The sequence below is a fragment of the Gekko japonicus genome, unplaced genomic scaffold (assembly GCF_001447785.1).
Source record: "Gekko japonicus isolate JY-2015 unplaced genomic scaffold, Gekko_japonicus_V1.1 scaffold1597, whole genome shotgun sequence".
Classification (NCBI taxonomy): Eukaryota; Metazoa; Chordata; class Lepidosauria; order Squamata; family Gekkonidae; genus Gekko; species Gekko japonicus.
Genome location: NW_015169222.1, coordinates 318,168 through 333,788, shown reverse-complemented (window position 1 = coordinate 333,788; position 15,621 = coordinate 318,168). Strand labels below are relative to the sequence as shown.

The 15,621-nt window shown below is 41.4% G+C and overlaps 1 protein-coding gene across 1 annotated transcript in view; it reads right to left on the bottom strand.

Moving 5' to 3' along the window:
- The window catches only part of ROCK2 (Rho associated coiled-coil containing protein kinase 2), a 157,356-nt gene that overhangs the window by 58,781 nt on the left and 82,954 nt on the right, over positions 1 to 15,621 (bottom strand). The window contains exons 6-9 of the mRNA XM_015416412.1: positions 6,714 to 6,858; positions 5,790 to 5,928; positions 2,041 to 2,132; positions 453 to 638 (exon numbers count right to left, since the gene is read on the bottom strand). Of these exons, the coding sequence (XP_015271898.1) occupies positions 453 to 638; positions 2,041 to 2,132; positions 5,790 to 5,928; positions 6,714 to 6,858 (562 nt within the window). The remainder of the gene's footprint in view (positions 1 to 452; positions 639 to 2,040; positions 2,133 to 5,789; positions 5,929 to 6,713; positions 6,859 to 15,621) is intronic.

Here is a 15,621-nt window from a genome sequence, read left to right as displayed (position 1 = left end):
ACTTTGAAACCTGTTGAAAACAATTCAAGTTTTCAAAAACTCTTGCAACCATGCCAACCAACTTATTTTAATAAACCATCTCAGTTCTTAATCCATACTAAACTATTCTCAGAATGATGGCAGTCTTATTCAGTTTGAGCCACCTTTTCATTTTCAGTGACCCAAAGGTCTTTGAGAGCTTTCTTTCAAACCCACACAGTTTATAGTTCGAGTGCCTACATTAAGTGTAACATTTCATTCATATGAAGTAATGCAGATTCAATATATGCAGATAGGAAAATAGACGTAATAACACCACATATTTTTCTATTTGTACATTTTTTCCTTCCTCACCCCCACCAAAACAAAATGTATGTACTGAATACAATAGTCATACCAATTAAAAATTAGAGCATTTAACCCCAAAAACTAAATATTTTGAAAGAATTCATTCTTGAAACAAGCATTATAATGACAATTCCAGAAGTGTATCACGTACAAGTTCTCTCTATAGTAGGTAAATCCTATAAAAGGCAGCTGATTTCCAACAAAGGCTTTGGGGATTGGAAATGTTTCGACATCTCCTTTATCATCTTCAATGTCATCAAAATTGCTGCTATCTATGTCACTACTGAGCTCAGGTACAACTGGTGCAGCAGCTAAAAAAGTGAAAAAGACCTGTATTAGAACAAAATTCATTGACTATAAACCTCAATACCAAATTGAACAACACATTCCATTACAAAGAGGAGACATTTGTAGCAGTCAGGCCTGCAGGGTCCCAAGCAGCACAGAGCATGGCTAGTTCCCAGCCACCTATACTCTGAAACTAGAAAGAGGAATTCTGAAAACAGTAGGGGTGCTGCTGAGTGAGTGAGCAAGTGTGGATGCATTTTTTTTGAAAAAGAATCCCAGAGTTGTATTCCATTTTGGAAATCCTAACTGTAACCTCAACAATATTTACAGTGAATTCAAACATTTTCCAAGCCAGCTACTGGACTGAAACCAAAACTGCTACAAATTTACAGGACCAGGACTAAACCCGCCCCCAACAAATGTAATTGTTTTATTTCCTGTGCATAATTTATCTTGAGAATGGATCACATTGATACTTGAGTTTAAAATTAAGCTTAAACATTTAAGCTTAAACTTCTGCATTTAATTAGCTTCTAAAGCTGGGGTAACATTTGCTAAGAGAATCAGCTGTGATCCATCAGGTCCGTGGTTAAAATTCTGGCTCAGCTATTGACTCACTAGGTGGCCTTAAGCAAGCCACACTGTCTCAGCCTCAACTGCAATATGGGGAAAATAATACTGGTCTACCTTATAGGACTGCTATAAGGATTACACAATAACATATATTATGTAATTTATAAATGTAAAGTACTACTATACCACCTAACTGCAAGTCTCCAAGCACAGCCAATCATGGGTAAGATTAAACTTGTAAAAAGTGATTACCCAGCCGAATTGTATGAAATTTGAGTGCAACTGGTAAGGCTACAGTCAAAGCAAACTGATTTTGAAGAAACAAAAAACAAAGTGGTACTTGGTCTTCAAGTTATGTCAAATGGATAATGTAAGAAACTTAGAACATTAAACCTTAAATATGTACATAAAAAACCACCAACCAGCTAATCCAGAGCATCCTTAGCAGCCTGGAAGCCCTAGCAGATCTACAGAACTTCTCCCTGGAAGCTAACAGTGAGGGAAGCTCCACGTCCCTTTGCACGTGCGTAGCTGTCCCTGTCACTGAGGCACACCCATGTGCTCATGGAGATCTGCACTGTAGGCAGTTACTATTGAAAGAAATGATACTTTTACACATATATTTATATTAAAACTTACGGAAAGTACACATGAGATTTATTTCAGGAGAATCTAACAGTTTCACAGTCTACGGATGTTCAGTTAGAAAATAATGGGTCCTCAACAATTTGCAGAAAAATGTGATACAAGCTTCCATAAAAAGAGACCATTTTAAATTAATACTAACTCAAAGCAGCATTCTCTTTTATATTAAAAAGGAACATAAATTTTCCAAACAAAAAAGGTACTTACTCTCTCGAATAGTATCCCAATTCCATTGATCATTCTTAAAGAATGGATGGTTTTTAATTTCTTCTACTCCATTCCTTCCGAGACGCACCTCCCTGAACATGGCAATTGAACCAAATTTTATATTAAAATAGACAGCATTCCATTTTAATTAAACATGTTTTAGATTCCATTTACATGCCAAGATGCCTAAGCACAGAAGAGACATGATCATCTATGACAGTTTTTCATCTATTGTAATTTGAATCCCCACACAGAGAGAGCCATTTGTTAGCACTCTCACAATATACAGAATGGCTAGATATCTCAATGTGCCACGTGTGGAATAAAATATATTTCCAACTGAACTGTGCAGGAAAGGAACACAGGAAAAGGCTTCATTTAAAAAAACCCTCTATATCTACAAAGTTTGCCAAACCACAGTACAAACATTTGGATATAAATGATGGAAGGAAAAGCTGGCTTCCAAACATAGACCAGTTATTCAGTATCTACTGAAGCAAGTATTTCAAAAACTGAGTCCCGCACCTCTTACTTAAAAGCATAGCCACACATGCACATTTTTTCCTAAAGACGTATAATGAACGCTTTATACAAGTGGCAAACTCATTACTTTTCAAAAGACCTTTTTCGCTTTTGAAAACTCGTAAAAACAGGCTTCTGTATGAAAACTAGTAAGTCACATGACAGATACTCATTCCTTGTCACTTTAAGTGTTTCAGTAGCAATTGTGTATATAAAGAGGCATTCTGTTTTAGATAACTTCATTGAGCACCGAGTTAACTGGGAAGGCACACACAAGTCTAGGGAAAAGGGAAGTAGACAAAGCACTCTTTTAATTAGGTCAAAAGTTCTTTTCATATAGCATCTTCTCCACCCTTCTGCCTCTTCTCGTACATAAATATGGGCAGAGTCTAAAGTAACTTCTCCAAAATGGACCCTCGTCTGCTGTCTAAGTATGTGCTCAGCAGACAACATAATCTGTCCTGTAGCCAGACTTTTTAAAAAAATCTACAAATTAAACAAATTATGGTCCCTACAGCTGAGTAAGTGGAAGGAGCCCATGGATTCTGCTTACACTCAGTAATCAGTCACAAAGGTTGGGAGATTCCAGTAAACAAAACCTTGCTGGAACTGCAGTGAGGAGGGAGGATAAAGAGGTTCCTGTTTGATGCATATCTTTGTGTTTCTATAGAACTCCCTTCCAATCCCACCAAGCAATTTCTTAAGAAGGAAACATCACTTGGTAATTAAGAACATAAGAGAGGCCATGTTGGACCAGGCCAATGGTCCATTCAGTCCAACACTCTGTGTCACACAGTGGCCAAAAACCAGGTGCCATCAGGAGGTCCACCAGTGGGGCCAGATTCCAGAAGCCCTCCCACTGTTGTTCCCCCAAGCACCAAGAATACAGACCATCACTGCCCCATATACCTTATGACTAATAGCCATGGCTAATAGCCACTGATGGAACTCTGCTTCATATGTTTATCTAATCCCCTCTTGAAACTATCCATGTTTGTAGCTGCCACCACTTCCTGTGGCAATTAATTACATGTGTTTGGGCGAAGAAGTACTTCCTTTTATCTGTTCTAAACCTACTGCTCATTAATTTCACTGAGTGTCCACATGTTCTTGTATTGTAAGAAAGGGAGAAAAGTACTTCTTTCTTGATCTTCTCTATCCCATGCATAATTTTGTAAACCTCTAACATGTCACCCCCCTCAGTTGTCATTTCTCCACGCTAAAAAGCCCTAACCTCATTAATCTTTCTTCATAGGTAACATGCTCCATCCCCTGAATCATTTTAGTTGCTCTTTTCTGCGCTTTTTCTGTTGCTATAATATCTTTTTTGAGGTGCGGTGACCAGAACTGTACAGAGTATTACAAATGAGGCCACACCATCAATTTATACAGGGACATTATGATACTGGCTGATTTATTTTCAATTCTCTTCCCTTTTTAAACCTTTTTTTACCTTTTTAAAACCTTTTTTTTAACCTTTTTTATTGCCATCACACACTGGGTTGACATTTTCAGAGAGTTATCTACCACGACTTCAAGATCTCTCTCCTGGTCAGTCTCCGCCAGTTTGGACCCCATATTAATGTGTATTTATAATTAGTATTTTTGGCTCCAATGTGCATTACTTTGCACTTGCCCACATTGAACCTCATTTGCCACGCTGACACCCGCTCGCCTAAGCCTCAACAGATCCCTCTGGAGCGCCTCACAATCTTCTCTGGTTCTCACCACTCTGAACAACTTAGTGTCATCCACAAATTTAGTAACTTTACTGCTTATTCCCAACTCCAAATCATTAATGAACAAGTTAAAAAGCACTGGATCCAGAAACGAGCCCTGCAGTACCCCACTGCTTACCAACCTCCACTGTGAAAACTGCCCATTTATATTCACTCTGTTTCTTGTTAATTGACTAGTTTTTAATCCACAAGGGGACTTGTCCCCTTATCCTATGACTGCTGTATTTACTTAGGAATCTTTGACGAGGAAATTTATCAAAAGCTTTCTGGAAGTCTAGGTAAGCAGCATCTATTGGGTCACCCTGGTCCACGTGTTTGTTCACCTCCTTGAAGAACCCTAACAAGTTCTTTAATAATTGATTCCACCAACTTACCCTGTATTGACATTAGCCTGACCAGCCTGTCATTTCCAGGACCTCTTCTGGAACTTTTTTTTAAAGATGGGGGTTACATTAGCTACCTTCCAGTCCTCAGGAATGGAGGTAGATTTTAATGATAGATTGCATATTTTTCTCCGGAGATCCACAAGTTCACTTTTCAGTTCTTTCAGAATCTTGGATGTATGCCATCCGGGCCTGGTGATTTGTCAGTTTTTAATTTGTCCATCAGTTGTAGGACCTCCTATCTTGTCACCTCAATCTGACTCAGGTCTTTCAACGACCCTCCTAAAATAGGCGGTTCTGGAATAGGCAAGCATCTTCCATCTTCCACAGTGAAGACAGAGGCCAAAAAATGTATTGAGCTTCTCTACCATTTCCCTGTCATCCTTTTACCCCCTGGTCATCCAAGGGCTCTACACTGCCTCCCTGTATTTGAAGAAATTTTTATTGCTGATATTTATTTATTTTTGCAATATGTTCCTCATAGTCCCTTTTTGCCTGTCTGATCACCGACTTGCATTTTATTTGCCAAAGTCTGTGCTCCTTTTTATTTACCTCACTCAGACTAGCCTTACACTGTTTAAAGGAATCCTTCTTACCTTTTACTGTCTCCATTACTTTGTTCGTTAACCATGAGAGCCTTTTTTAATTCCTACAAGCCTTATTATTAACAACAACAACATTTGTACCTTTCCTAACCTGTGGTATACATTTTATCTGAGCTTCTAGGACTGCAATTTTAAATACTCTCCAAACTTCCCAAAGGGATTTGACCATCCTTTCTTTCCCTTACAGATTCTTCTTCACAAGCTCCCTCATATGAGAGAAGTTACCCCTTCTAAAGTTAAAAGTGGTTGTATTGGTCTTTTTGGGCAACTCCCTATTTACATGAACTTAACAACATTATGGTCACTTTCCAAAATTATTGCTGGAAATACTTATTAAAACCCTGATTTTGATTATTAGTGGATTTTCACTGATTTGCTATCATAGGATAGGTCCAATATTATTATTTGTTAAAAATAAGCTTAATTAAAGTATTCTTTGATATTACAGTTTACATCAAGGAATCAATTTTAATAAAAGAGAAAAACATAGATTTACATACCTGTCTGTTAAGAAGGCACAGATAAGGTCCTTCGCATGTTTAGAGATTTCTATATCATCTGGGAAATGTAATGAGTTCTTGTGATCCATGATTTTACTGTATGTCCCCACCAATGAGTCCGCATAAAATGGAGTATCCCCTAAAATTAAAAATGCATAAGTATTAACAATTGTAAATCAAATACCCACAATGAAAACAGAAAAAGTAAAAAGAGATAAAAACATATAAACCCATGAAGATTATCCAGCAGATCCAACTAGTACAAAATAGGGCAGTTTGCATATTGGTTAGAATGCACAGGTGGGGAGAATGTTATTCCCATTCTGGAATGGGTTCATTGCTTACCTATATGTTTCCTTTTCTTTCCTTTCCTTTTGTACCCTTAGAAGCTCATTGATTCACATATCATGAGCAGCAGAAGACACTTATTTCTTATTTTTAGATACAAGGGCTAAAAGGACTAAGACAGATTTTGCAATCGCTAGAGTGATTTTAGGATTCCCTATATGCTTCCATATCCAATTTAAATTTTGATCTTTAAAGCCCTAAACAATCTGGGGCTAGTTTACTTGAAGGGCCTACTTTCTTTCTATTCACTAACTCAGGTTCTTTCAGGGCCTTCTCAATGAATACTCCCTTTGCTTTGTCTGATCAGCCATAACCCCTGAAAGACATCTCCCCCACCAGTTAAGATGTGCTTCTCAAGTCCTGCTGTCTGTGCCCCCATCCTTCAGATGTGAGGTGGATAGCAACTACAAACACGGCATTTTCTGCAGCAGCACCTCATTTTTGGAATGCCCTCCCTCCCTCAAGGCTTGCCTGGCACCTACTTTATTTTCTTTTAGGCACCAGGATAAAACCCATCTTTTCACCCAGGCTTTTAATCACTATTGAGGGACAAAGTAAGAAGAATTTATTACTCACCAACTAGCATCTCAAACAGAAAAACTCCTACAGACCACCAATCACATTCCCGTCCATAATAACCATCACCCCCTTGTGACTTTAATACTTCAGGTGATATGTAGTCAGGTGTTCCAACTGCTGTATCACAACGCACCATACCTGTCTTAATAATTACACGAAATACAACAATTAAACAGTACAACTGATTAGTATGGTGGACGAGTAAGCTACATTTTTTAAAAATAAAAGTAATGTTTTTGTTAAAAATATAACTCTAAAATCACCCCCACATAAAATCACTTTCGTAAAGTGCATAAGTAAAAACAAATCTTGCTAAGAGGACTTAAAGAGTTAATCTAGGAGCTAAGTAGAATAAGTGAAAGTTGAGAATGCATGCTACATCCAATTCACAATTCCCAAATGGAAATCTTTACATTAAGCTTCAAGGACATTTGGACCTGATCCTAAAACAGCAGAAGGCAAGATATAGAAGCACCTCTGTTTAAACTGGGCAACTGAGTCCAGTTGTGGCTGCTTTCTTGATGCTCCAATAAAAGAGATGTCAGATATACAGACATATTTGCAGAAAACAAAGAATTTAAAAGAAAGTGGGCCTTTCTAAATATTTCTGTATTTTACCATATTACACACAAGAGTTATGTAGCATATAAAGTCTGAGTGGCAAGCAAGAAGCTGCTATTACAAGTTCAGCGTCTTTCAGCTGCAGCCCTCACCCTGCCTAGGGAACATACCGGGGTGGATCCAATCCCTGTCCTCCCACTCCACTGAGCAAAAGTCTGAAACCTTCCTCCACCTTCCTTCTGTTGAAGAAAGTGCCACTTAAGTAGGAGAAACACTCCTTAGGCTCCCTGCAGGAGAGTTGGATACATCCCATTAATGTTGGCCTACACTGATAATATCTTTAGATAGTGAAGTGCTTTGGATGCTCAAAACTGCTTTATAAACCATAAGTATTACAAAGTGTTCATCATTAAAAGGTGAGCACCTTCACCTCCACATAAGACTACTTCCTTTCATACTTCAAGGAGCATTGTATAGACAGTAAACGCTACCCAATTAGCAAGGATTAATTAATATATTTCAAATGGAGAATAAAGTAGGCCAGATGGGAATTCAATTCAATATTATAAACCTACCATATCATCTCCACTTCTGATGTCTGAATGAATACTAGATTATCAACTCCTTAACATAAAAGATTAAAAAATGATGGCTAAATGCAAGGCCTGCTTCTTATAACAAGTTTTATCTTTCAATAAAAAAAATATTCTACTACCAGTACCAAAATGTAATTAACATTTTGGATGAATCAGAAAAAAAAAAAGATTTTATCCAGATCCAAGAGAAAACCTGTCCTATAACCTCATCATGCGGCCACGAAAGCTCCATTGTGCCTCTGGTGGAAGTGCATGATGTCCATTCTCACTGCTAAAATACTGTTCGTAAGATGTTTTACAGCTGATTACTGTTCCATATATTATGCAAATGCATATAGAGAACTCATCTCATGTCATCATTCGCTGCTAAATATTGCCCATGGGACTGCAAAGATGGAAATTAAGTAATTCTTTGAAGAAGGTCCTGAGGTTAGAGGTTATAATCAAATTATCTTGAAGGTGGGTGGCGAGAAAAAATGGAGTCCTTCAAAAGGCCATCTCCCCATTCACAGTCCTAGAGGCATGGGAGGGAGCAAGAGTAAAGGGGGAGAACAGAACACCAAAGACATGACTGGAGAGAAAACACAGGCCAACAGCTTTATTGAGTACAACCACAGGACCACTAGTTTAGCACAGGGATTAATCCAGCAACGGGCAACCCACCTGCTGTCTGATATCACCCATTCCCCCAGCCCGCCTGCTAAGGAGCAAACCTGGAGTGGCAAACCCCAAGATCCCACATGTCCACAAGCCACTGTGTGGTTCCCTTGCAACCTGGTGGTGAGAGCTAGCTGACAGCCCCCAAGCTGGGCATGCCACTATATGACCCCACCCCCAAGACCCCCTCAAGGGGTCACCAAAACAGGGGAGACAGGCATTCAGACACAGCCTCCCTCAAGTGCATCCCAAAGCCCAAACTGCCACAAGAGCCAGGCAAATCACCTTGCTTCAGCCAAAGTTCCTATGGTTGCAGCCAACAAAGCTGCCAATTGCAAATCCCATGAAGCCAAATGTCCTGACCCATTCTGAGAGATGAACATCATCGGCCCTAAAGAGGGTTGTATGTCCAAAGGCAATGTCCAGATGCCACACAATGAAGCCACCAGCCACCTCAATGAGATACCCTGCCACCCCACTAAGTTTTCTTGTAGCAATATCAATCCTGTCCAGTAAGATGGCCCCATGCCATTCATGCTCGGACCAGAAGAGACACATATCTGGGAGACTGGAGATGAGTGTCTGTAAATCTGCAGTCATAACAATAGTGAAATCCACCCCTTCTTGACATGGAAGATCATTTTCACCAAGCTAAATGAAGATGGCATCCAGGGAACCCAGGTGAAAGACCTGGAGGGAGATGGTAGATAGAAGAGCATCCCAGTGCATCCCCTCTGTGACCCATCCAAGTGACCTGAAGACAATCCTCGATTCCCAACGTGGTTCTTTACCCAGAGGAGGCTGCATAGGCCCCAGCCCAGTAAATGATGCTATGACCAATGAACCATACTGCCTTGTGTTGCTATACAGGGGCTAAAAAGAAGAGGTGTTAGAGGCGAGGACTCCTCAGTAGAAGAGGAGCCCCGTGTAGCCAGCCTTGAGTTAACAGAAGCTGATCAGCAGCATCATGATCTGTCATGATTCACAGCCAACAGCTGGTGCAGATCCACCGACACCCTCCAGCAGGTGAACTGCAGTTGACCATTCCCAGCCCTCTAGTATAACCTACACCCTTAGAGTGCTGCAGACGGAGGCTGAGAACAGAGCTAGACAAGATGGCAATGTGCATGCCTCCTGATGCCAGCTGCTTGCTGATAATGAAGATGCGTAAATCAAATGAAATTTATTAATATGGTTCGTGACCAGCACAAGATCAGTTACAGATGAATATGAGTAGTTTCAGGATTGCTTCTGAGAAACTGATTGCAAGCATGACCCTTAGGCGTGGGGCTATAAACCCAGCCAAGAGATGCTGTTAGGCATGGACACAATGTGTACGATAGATGCTAAGCCACCAGTTCTGCCTTGCCTGATTTCTGAACCTCTGACCTTGGACTGAACAACTCTGCTTTGCCTGACTTCTGGACCCACTGACCATGGATCGACCAACCCTACCTTGCCTGAATTCTGGCACCTGATACTCAGAGCCTGCAAACCAGTACAGTGAGAGTCTTTTTGTCGGGGCATACCTCCTAGGAGCAACCCCCCAGTGTGGTTTAGAGTTTAAGAGTGGCAGATTCTAACCTGGAGAACTGAGTTTGATTCCCCACTCTTCCACATGAAGCCTGCTGGGTGACCTTGCACCAGTCACAGTTGTCTCAGAACTCTTTCAGCCCCACCTACCTCACAAGTTGACTGTTGTGGGGAGAGGAAGGGGAGACGATTGTAAGGTGCTTTGAGATTCCTTAGGACAGAGAAAAGTGGAGTATAAAAAACAATTCTTCTTCTTCCCCAAAGCTGCTGGAATAGCGTAGGCTTCAGGAGCAGGTGGACAGGAAACCAGATGCTCAACCAAGAAACAATGCATGGCCTGAGAGATGCCCTGCAAGACAGCCGTGCTGTTTGGCCTCATTGTGAGAAGCTCGTGCCTGAGTAGAAGGCTATTGGCTGCTGGGCAGAGTTTGGTCCAGGGTTGCCTTGCAGAGATACTCCAGCCTTGTTTACGTGTACAGGCACTAGGCACCTGTTTAGCTGAAATGGTACCCTTCTTAGGTGGCATAGCCAGCAAAGAAATGAAAGCCATTTAATTAACTTAATTTAAAAATTATTATTATTGTTATTATTATTATTATTTTTAATAATCTGCAAGCAGGGTTGGGCACTAGTGCTGCCAAGCAGTTGCTTCCCACAAGAAAAGTTGGAGGAGGGGGCACCAATGGAAACCAAGAACATGCTATTAGGTGTTCTGCCTAACAAATTACTGAGCATTTTAGAAGAGATATTCAAATACATGGTAACAGTGGCTAGAACTATTAACGCAGCAAAATGGAAACTAGACGTCTGTCCACATTTAGAAGAATGGAAAAATAAATCTGCTGAATATGCAGTAATGGCAAAATTAACAACCTATTTGAGAAACGGGTCTATTACCAAATTTGAGGAGAGATGAGTGTATATTATGTGCATTATGCTCACAGGAGACAAACTTAAAGTGAGAAAATATCATATACAAATGTATGGTAATGAAACTGAAGAAGTATTAAAATCTGTTCCAAATTTAGTATCTCCAATACAAATGGGTTCTCTATATGAGACCTATAATAGACTTTCTTTTACACCATGATATACTACTTATCTATTAAGGGCTCTAATGAATATACAGAAGTAGCAAATATATGTTATATTGAATATGTAGTAATCATGAAACCAGTGTTGTAGTCAAAATAGATTACTTATGAAGTTTGAGACTTAAACCTTAAATGATTAATACAGTTGTACCCCAACAAAAATAAGAACTATTGTATTTTATAGATAATACCTTAAAAAGTATAATGAAGGGGATGAAGGGAAAACATTTTCTGTCCTATACATTATGTACTACATGACTGTCTTTGACAAATGTAATTATGTTGTACTAAGATTAAGGCCTGTTGTGGAAATAAATACAACGAGCTCTAGAAAGAGGTTCTGCCATTATCTGCCCCCTGGCTTCAGCTTTCTATCTCACCCCCCAACACACACCTGCAGCCTCTACCATGCTCTGAAGCCCTGACTGCTACATCATATTGGCTGTCATAGGTGGGCCATCTCAGCAGGGTATAAGGACACAGAGTCCATTATGTCTCCAGAGGAACTGATCTCTGCCATCTGGAGAGCAGTTGTAATTCAAAGTGATCTCCAGCCCTCACCTGGAGATTGGCAACAATGGTTCCCCAGGGGGAAAAGAACAGTTTTTCTTTGCAATGGGAACCAAAGCAACTTACATCATTATCTTCTCCCTATTTTGACTTGCACAACAACCCTGTGAGGTAAGTTAGGCTGAAAGTCTGTGACTGGTCCAAAATCACCCATTCAGCTCCCACAGCAAGAACTTGGGTCTAGCAGACAATGCTTTGAAGCACTGACTGCTATGCCTAGGGTAGCCAACCTCCAGGCAGAGCCTGAAGATCACCAGGTATCATAGACTGTGCCATAAAATCTCCAGGAATTTCCATACCTGGAGCTGGCAACCCTAGTCAGGACTGGCCCCAATGAATTTTCTCCCAAAGGCCAAAATAGGCATGGAAAGGGCCTTTTACTGAATGAACCAAGCTTGGTTGCCTTGCAACAGGCACTGAGGGGAAAGTAGGGTTGCCAGCTCTGAATAAGGAAATACCTGGAAAGTTGCGGGGCTAATCCTGTGGAGGGCAGTTTTTGGAGAGGGGAAGAACTCAGCAGGGTATAATGCCATAGGGGAACTGATCTTTTCCTTGCAGACCCTGCTCTGAAGGTCTAACTGCTACACCTAGGGTAGCCAACCCCCAGGTGGAGCCTGAAGATCGCCGGCTATCACAACTGAACTCGAGACAACAGATCCCCCCTCCCCGAGAAAATAACTGCTTTGGATGGTAGGCTCTATGGCATTCTCTCCCCTCCCCAAACTCTGGCTTCCTTAGACACAGAATATCCAGGCAACCCTGGTCAGAACCCCAATGAGTTCCTCACAAAGGCTGGAAAGGGTTTCCTTATAGCAGCAGCCACTGAGGGAAAAATTAGTCCCACAGAGGAGCCGAGCAGGAGAAGAGTCTTCGTCAGGAGAGACAGTCATTTGCCAGTAACAGGGAACTGTGGCTGAGGTGGGCAGAGAAGAGAAGCAGCTAGCCAATGGCACATGAGTAGTCTTGAGTGGCGGCAGACGGATCAATGGCTGATGAAGCACACTGCACAGCCAATGGGGGAGCTGGAAAGTGACACCCCACTACTCAATTATATATAAGGAGAGATAACCCTTCCCTTCCTATTTTCTTTTCTGTACCACCGTTTCCCTAAAATAATAATAACAAGAAAAGCTGGAGGGGGAGAAGAATGGCCGCATGTGCCATGCTCCTCTTTAGGCTTAGGTGTGACTCAGCCCAGAAACCAGCTCACAAAAGGGGATGGGGTGCGCATGAGTGGTTTCTTAAAGAGTGTAATGAATGCAGGGAGAAGGTAGTCCACAGTCCAAATGAGAGCTGAAGAGTATCACTATGAACTATTCACTATGAAGAGTGTCACTATGAAATATTCCATGTGTGGTTCAGCTGAATTTTCCACATGGCAAACTAAGTCCCTCCAAAACAAGGGGATTATGTTGGCATACTTAAGGCATGCAAGAAGCCTGCCCCATGAACAGCTAACTTTGCTTAGGTAGCTGAGACAGAAATGGCCATCTACTGCACATATGAATCAGGCACTATTGAAACCTAATGAGTATTTAAGTGTGAAGTCTAAGATTGCAGTTTTAAAAACTGCACATGAAGCAAGACCCCATTGGTAGCTATGGATGAAAAAACACAAAATTCTTCTTTCATTCCACAGCTAGCAATACAGACGCCTCCCTGCACTCAGCTTGCATTACTTAAGGAGTACATAAATCAGTGTTTCTCAAACCAGGGACTCCGACTCAAAAGTTTGTTGAAACGTTCTTGAAGTTGGTCACAAGGCCACGGGGCAGAGGGAGGGTGAGCTGGAAGAGCAAGCTCTAGAAGGCTGGATTCCAAATTTGGGTTTACGTCTGCATACTGTACAAAAAGTCTATTAAACATAGCCTGTTGATTATGAAAGCTACCTATTTATAAATATTAAATATGAAAAATAAAATATACACTTATTTAGTGTTCCCTGAGTTTGGATTCCTGGGTTTTATGTTGTAGAGGGGAAAAGTAACAAGAAGTGGCTTTGCAGGGATGTTCCAAAGAGTACAGTAAACTTAGAAGCGGGCTCCACTTCAAAAAGTATGAGGAATACTGGTCTAAACATTTAGGGTTCTGACATGAGAGCACAGCTTTAAAAACTTTTCCTCTTTCTCTTTTTCCTTCTTTTTACATAGGCATATCCTACTCATGTTCTAACAACATGCAGAAGATAAACACCAGATTAGAGCACAGTTGTTGTTCCACCAGCATAACCACATTTATGATGACAGAACAATACTTGTGCTGGCAGAGGAATGGGCACTGGTTTCCACTGATATTTCTCTCCTGCTGCAGACCCCCACATATCTCCGCACATACAGAGAATCTCTTGACCAGGGATGGATTGACCATTAAAGCCATGGTGAACTGACGGTCACCTCCCTGCCAGAGTCACCCCGATCAAGGTGAACCAGTGTAAGGTAAGTAGGAACTGTTAACAATAACAACTCCTACCTCCATAGAATCAGTGCCCACTGCCGCACGGAAAAGTCACCACTGCTGTGAGGTGCACACAAGCCACCACCAGCTGCCCCACAGGAGCCAAAAGCACTTACTCTGCACGAGATGCCCAGTGCAATCCTCAGCAAACCTGCTCCTTTCCTCTCCCTTACATCTAAGAGGCTAAGCCCTCTTGCTCCTTCCCTCTCCCCCTCCATTGGGGGGGGCAGGAATGGCACATGGCTGCTTTTTTCTCTCAGACCACCCCCATGCTTGACCCTCAGTAGAATGGGTGAGGAGATGGGTGATCTGAAGGCTGCAGTAGGTGTAGGAAGTAGGGAAGTCCTAATCTGTGAGTTCCACCAGAAGTATTTAAAGATCCAGCATATTTTGATGATGCAGTTTGAGGCCTGTACAATGTATATTCAAAGGAAAACTACAGCATGATTAAAATTCTCAAAGATGAAAACAATCCCAATAGGAACATTAAAAAAAAAATCTTTCTACAAGTTACGGTGCTACAAAATCTTTCGGCCATTATTTATGAATCTGGCATGTATATTCTAGCACTGGAGAAACAGCTGAATCTTTCAATAATATTTTTTGAAATAAGAAACTAAGTATACATGATTGTTGTAAAATGTTTATCAATTTGTTTATCACTAGGGAGTTTTGCTGTGTCAGAATTCAACATAAAACCAAATATAATAATTGGTTTGTTTTAACTGAAGTTATTGTCAGGGTCTTGTTGCATTTTTATAGTTGATGGTTGCCTAAATTGTTTGTGGCAAGTGTATAGAAAAATTGCTTTCTGCTTTCTATATTCACACGCCTTCTCCTGTGATGTCTTTTGATAACATGCTGTGTCTTGTTTCCTGTTTCAAGCCAAATGGTGAGGCCACATGGCCTCAATAGCCATGCCATAAACCCACATTCCCCCTCATGGATCACTGCCTTGTCGTGGCGAGGGGGCTTGAGCGGTTCGATGAAGCTGTGGGCTATGCCGTGAAGGGCCACCCAAGACGGACAGGCCACAGCAGAGAACTCAGACCAAGCGTGATCCACTGGAGAAGGAAATGGCAACCCACTCCAGTATCTTTGCCAAGAAAACCCCATGGACAGTAACAAAAGGCTAAAAGATATGACGCCGGAAGATGAGCCCCTCAGGTCGGAAGGTGTCCTTCAGACCAAGCGTGATCCCCTGGAGAAGGAAATGGCAACCCACTCCAGTATCTTTGCCAAGAAAACCCCATGGACAGTAACAAAAGGCTAAAAGATATGACGCCGGAAGATGAGCCCCTCAGGTCAGAAGGTGTCCAACATGCTACTGAGGAAGAGCAGAGGGCAAGTACAAGTAACCCCAGAAAGAGTGAAGCGGCTGGGCCAAAGCCGAAAGGACGCTCAGTTGTGGATGTGTCTGATGGTGAAAGGAAAGTCCGA